At 38.8% G+C, this 4,823-nt stretch overlaps 1 protein-coding gene across 1 annotated transcript; it reads left to right on the top strand.

Annotated features, from left to right (window-relative positions):
* Positions 1-2,592: 2,592 nt before the first annotated feature.
* Positions 2,593-3,534, top strand: LOC131815088 (olfactory receptor 10K1). Its single transcript, XM_059146719.1, has one exon. It carries the CDS (start codon positions 2,593-2,595, stop codon positions 3,532-3,534), a length of 942 nt encoding a protein of 313 aa, XP_059002702.1.
* Positions 3,535-4,823: the final 1,289 nt, after the last annotated feature.

The raw sequence follows: 4,823 nt of genomic DNA, 5'->3' as shown, positions 1-4,823 counted from the left end.
TCATGTCCTAGGATTGTAACCTGAATGTCCTCCATAGGTTCTCAAATATAAGGGCACTTCAGGGATCATCATTTAGAGAATCTAGGACTGCCTGAGTTGAAAAGACTCTTGGGGTCTAAACTCTCACCCTAAGCAAAACTCCTTCTGCAAGGTAATGCTCAAGGAACTTCTGCTTAAGTACTTTTCCATGCCTCTGGTCAAATTATAACACTTGTTGCTTACCCTAGCCCCTTAGTTTTAAAGTAAGGTGATGGAATATCCTTACTTTATGTGTGTCTTAAATGAAGTGTCTTGGTCAAAGTTACTCAAAACTACTTAACATAGAGTTCTTCTCATGTCACACAGAGGGATCTTTTACTTGACTTTTATAGCTTGTGGGTATTTGGCTGGAAGATCTTTTCATTTCTCTGCTCTTGTATCTTTCTATTCAGGGTACAGATTTATCAGACTGTAGTGGTTTCTGATGTTATCTGGAGCAGATGAGCGCTGCTTCCCCAGATGGACTGTGTTTCTGGGTTCCCATATATCACACAAGGGCAAATATATCAATAACACAATCCCTTTAGATGGTGGGGTAATATTAATAGTATGTAAGAAAAATGTCCACATAACTGAAATCAGTTGTTTCATGGGTCTGAGTGACAAATCATTTACACAGTAGTTCTGGATTTGGGGAGATACAGGTATTCCTTCAGAATTGAGAGAATTTTAGCCTCTGTGGCCTAATCCATATGATATACTCAGTGGAGTTAGGATATGGTGGGAATTTGACATGCATTAGGTGAATGGAAACCAAGAAAAATATTTGGAAAGTGCCAAGACAAGGATAAGCAATGTGTATAAATATGGATTTGCCTCATTGTCTTGAAATACAGAAATCCCTTTGTCCTGGTGAGGGTGTATGTATGCACACTGTCTCATTGAATTTCTTATTTCTAAATATAGAAAACATACAGCTATTGTACACATATATATTTATATAATGGGGATAGACATGGTAAATATGTACTTTATATTTAACAGAACTATCTTGACAGTTACGGAATGACAAAGCCCTGTTATTTGTTAAAGAGCATTCATACCAGTCAATGTGAATATCCCCTTATTAACTTCAAATAAGTGAATAATTTTATCTATTTAAGTTTAGGACCAGTCTCTAGCAAGTAAGAAAGAATGAAAATTTATTATCCCAAGTTCTAGGGATAAATAGGAGTTTATCATCATTTACCTGAGAATCTAGAAATCTAGCGTTTACTATTGTCTAGAAGAACCCCAAACCTCAAATTCTGGTAGCAGATGCAAATGATTCCTCAACAGAAATTGATGCCTAAGTATATAAATATATCGAAAAGTGTAAATAAAAACTGGATGCATCTGATAAATAGAGCCCAGGTGATTTTGCTTACAGGGAACACTTTCTTCACTTCCTACTCTCAGACAATTGGGAAATACACCCATGAAAATGATCTGATATTAGTTACCTTATATCTGATATTAGTTATGAGATATATCTTACATATTGGATACATCTTATATCCGATGTTAGTTAACTTAAAAACAATCCTTTCTAACAGCTTGCAGACTGCATTTAGAAGTAGAATATTCAAAAAGTATCTTATATTGTGGATATAATAATCGTGTTGGCATAACAGTATATAAAAACATAAAGTCTGATTTATGACACAGCACAGGCACCTGGAAAACTGACCAATTGTCCCATTCTTTCTCATGTTCTGTGACAAGCTCTGAGCCATTTTTGGAAAACTGTTCTCTGAGTTTTTCTGAAGCACAGAAAATGGGAAAAGGGAGATGAACTACAAAGACCTCAAGTAATGAATCTCTTTCTACCACCCTGGTGACTCTTCTTTTCCTAGAATAGGGGGCATTTTTCTTTAAACCAGTATTGCCTTCTGTTCCACTCTTGACAGGATCCCAGCGTGGAGCCTCCAGGAATGTGCTAATTACTCATTAGTCAGTCTGTCAGAAATAACACCAAAGCTGTTTTTTTTTTCCCTTATTGTTTCGGTTATTGCCATAGATTGGTGTAATAAATAATTGACGTAAGTATACAATGTTCTTACCACATACCCTAGCATGTAAGAAGTCGTCCACAAACACAATTCTCTGCACATATTTGCTGGGGATTCTTCCTCCCCCTTCCCATTTTATGGTGGGACAAACTGGGGTTCACATGCTGTGTACAAACTCAACTCATTCCTTCATTCCATGACCTGATCATGCTCAGATTGCTAAAATTAAACACGTTTCTTCACTTTTGGAGAGCTAGTTTCCTGGGGGTGATAGGGAGCAAGAAATCCCTAAGTAAGATACAAGTAAAACCAGTGAGACAGATCCTTAATCCTTGGCTAGAGAGATACCATGGTCTTAGTCTCAGAGAAGTCTCCTAAGTGGCTGTCCAATCCTCGGTTGTATATTTAGCCTTAATTCTTTTCTTGGCAGACCTTTCCAAGGGGGAATGAAGGTCTTGCCTGCATACAGAGTTTGTGCTGCTTTTCCCACACATTTCTACTCTCCTTCCTGGATCCTGGCCTCTGTCGCTGTCCCTGACTCTCCTCTTTGGAGGCGCTCTGCATGGAGCAGGGCAATGAGACCCTGGTGAGGGAGTTCGTCTTCCTTGGCTTCTCTTCTCTGGCTGGGCTGCAGCGGCTGCTCTTCATAGCCTTCCTGCCCCTCTACCTGTTCACCCTGGGCACCAATGCCATCATCATTTCCACCATCGTGCTGGACAGAGCCCTTCACACCCCCATGTACTTCTTCCTTGCCGTCCTCTCCTGCTCTGAGACCTGCTACACATTCGTCATTGTACCCAAGATGCTGGTGGACCTGCTGGCCCAGAAGAAGACCATCTCCTTCCTGGGCTGTGCCATCCAGATGTTCACCTTCCTCTTCCTTGGCTGTTCTCACTCCTTCCTGCTAGCAGCCATGGGCTATGACCGCTACGTGGCCATCTGTAACCCTCTGCGCTACACGGAGCTCATGGGACCCCGGGTGTGTGTGGGACTAGTGGGCGCTGCCTGTGCCTGTGGCTTTACTATTGCACAGGTTGTCACCTTCCTGGTATTTCACTTGCCCTTCCGTTCCTCCAACCAGCTCCATCATTTCTTCTGTGACATCGCCCCTGTCCTCAAGGTGGCATCACACCACTCCCGCCTCAGTCAGTTGGTCATTTTCATGATTGGTGTATTCGTCTTGGTCATTCCCCTGCTACTTATCTTGGTCTCTTACATCCGCATCATTTCTGCCATTTTGAAGATCCCATCCTCCACCGGCAGGTACAAGGCCTTCTCCACCTGTGCCTCCCATCTCATTGTGGTAACTGTGCATTACGGCTGTGCCTCTTTCATCTACTTAAGGCCCAAGTCCAGCTATTCGTCAAGTCAGGACACCCTCATATCTGTGTCCTACACCATCCTCACTCCACTGTTCAATCCGATGATTTACAGTCTGAGGAATAAGGAGTTCAAGTCAGCCCTTCGAAGGGTAATGGGCCAGACTTCATATCCTATTCACTAAATTAATTCATTAAAATTTTATTTTAACTATTCAGTGAATTATGTGCCTTTTATTTTATCAACTGTATGCCTATATCAATTTCCAACTTTAGAGTTTAGTTATTTTATCTTTCAACTTGTCATAAGTGTTTATTAATATTTCAATAATTTTTCACAGTTTCACTTATTCATTTGAGAGAGAGAGGAGAAGCAGAGGGAGAAGCACAGGCAGACTCCATCCTGAGCCTGGAGTCTGACATGGGGCTTGACCCCACAATCCTGAGATCATTACCTAATCTGAGACCAAGAGTCAAGCACTCAACTGACTGAGCACCCCAGTTCCCTGATATTTTGATAATTTGGGGGAAATATTCCAATTGTTTCTTTTCTAATATCTTTAATTGTGCTTTTGTTACAAGTAAATATTTCACTTTATGCAGTCAAATTGTTGATTATTATGACTCTGAATTTGTCATCATCTTTAAGCTTCATTTTCAATTTTTTCATTCAGTTGTGTTATTTTTTTCTAAACATTTAAGTTTTTTTGCATTGTATTGACATATCCACAAGATTTTTTAACACTATGCGAGTTAAAGATTCAAATGGGTTTTTCTCTGTATCTTGAAGAAGTTGTTATTGTATGGTGGGCTGAGATCATCCGTGTTTGAAGATTTGTTGCGATTCTGTGAAATTATGCAGGCACAGTATCTCTTCTGAGGCATGACCCTGTGGTAATATTCTTTACTTCTTCTAAGAAAAACGACCCCTATAGCCACTTTTCTTTTTAGTGGATCATATATGGAATTTAGGGTTCTACAAAATTATTTCATCTAAATTCTCAAAATTCTTAATAAAATTTGTACAAAATATTCTGATATTTAAAAATTTCTTAGAAATGCTTATTTCCTGGTCCATTTTGTACTATGTATGTTTGTGATTACTTTTTTCCCTTGGGTTATATAGTGATAATTTGTTTTGTCTACTGTTGTCAAAGAACTTAATATACATGTGAATGAACAGATACATTTCAGTGGGTTTTTTTTTTCCCCATACCACTGTTTTTAATTTTGTTTGTATTATTCAACTATTGTTATTTGTATTATTTGTATTTATTTGTGTTTTATTTGTATTATTTTTTGCTTTGAATTTTTCTTTAATTTGTTGTTCATTTAAGTTTCTGATGCTTTCTATGTACTTCCATTTTTTTTAAATTTTTTATTTTTTATAAACATATATTTTTATCCCCAGGGGTACAGGTCTGTGAATCACCAGGTTTACACACTTCACAGCTCTCACCAAAGCACATACCAT

The sequence above is a fragment of the Mustela lutreola genome, chromosome 14 (assembly GCF_030435805.1).
Source record: "Mustela lutreola isolate mMusLut2 chromosome 14, mMusLut2.pri, whole genome shotgun sequence".
In the NCBI taxonomy this organism is placed as follows: domain Eukaryota; kingdom Metazoa; phylum Chordata; class Mammalia; order Carnivora; family Mustelidae; genus Mustela; species Mustela lutreola.
Note: the sequence above shows the minus strand (reverse complement) of the source record. Positions and strands in the feature narration are given on the sequence as shown.

Bases quoted from the DNA above. Each gene is read 5' to 3' on its own strand.
- LOC131815088 (XM_059146719.1), top strand. From the start codon at position 2,593: ATGGAGCAGGGCAATGAGACCCTGGTGAGGGAGTTCGTCTTCCTTGGC.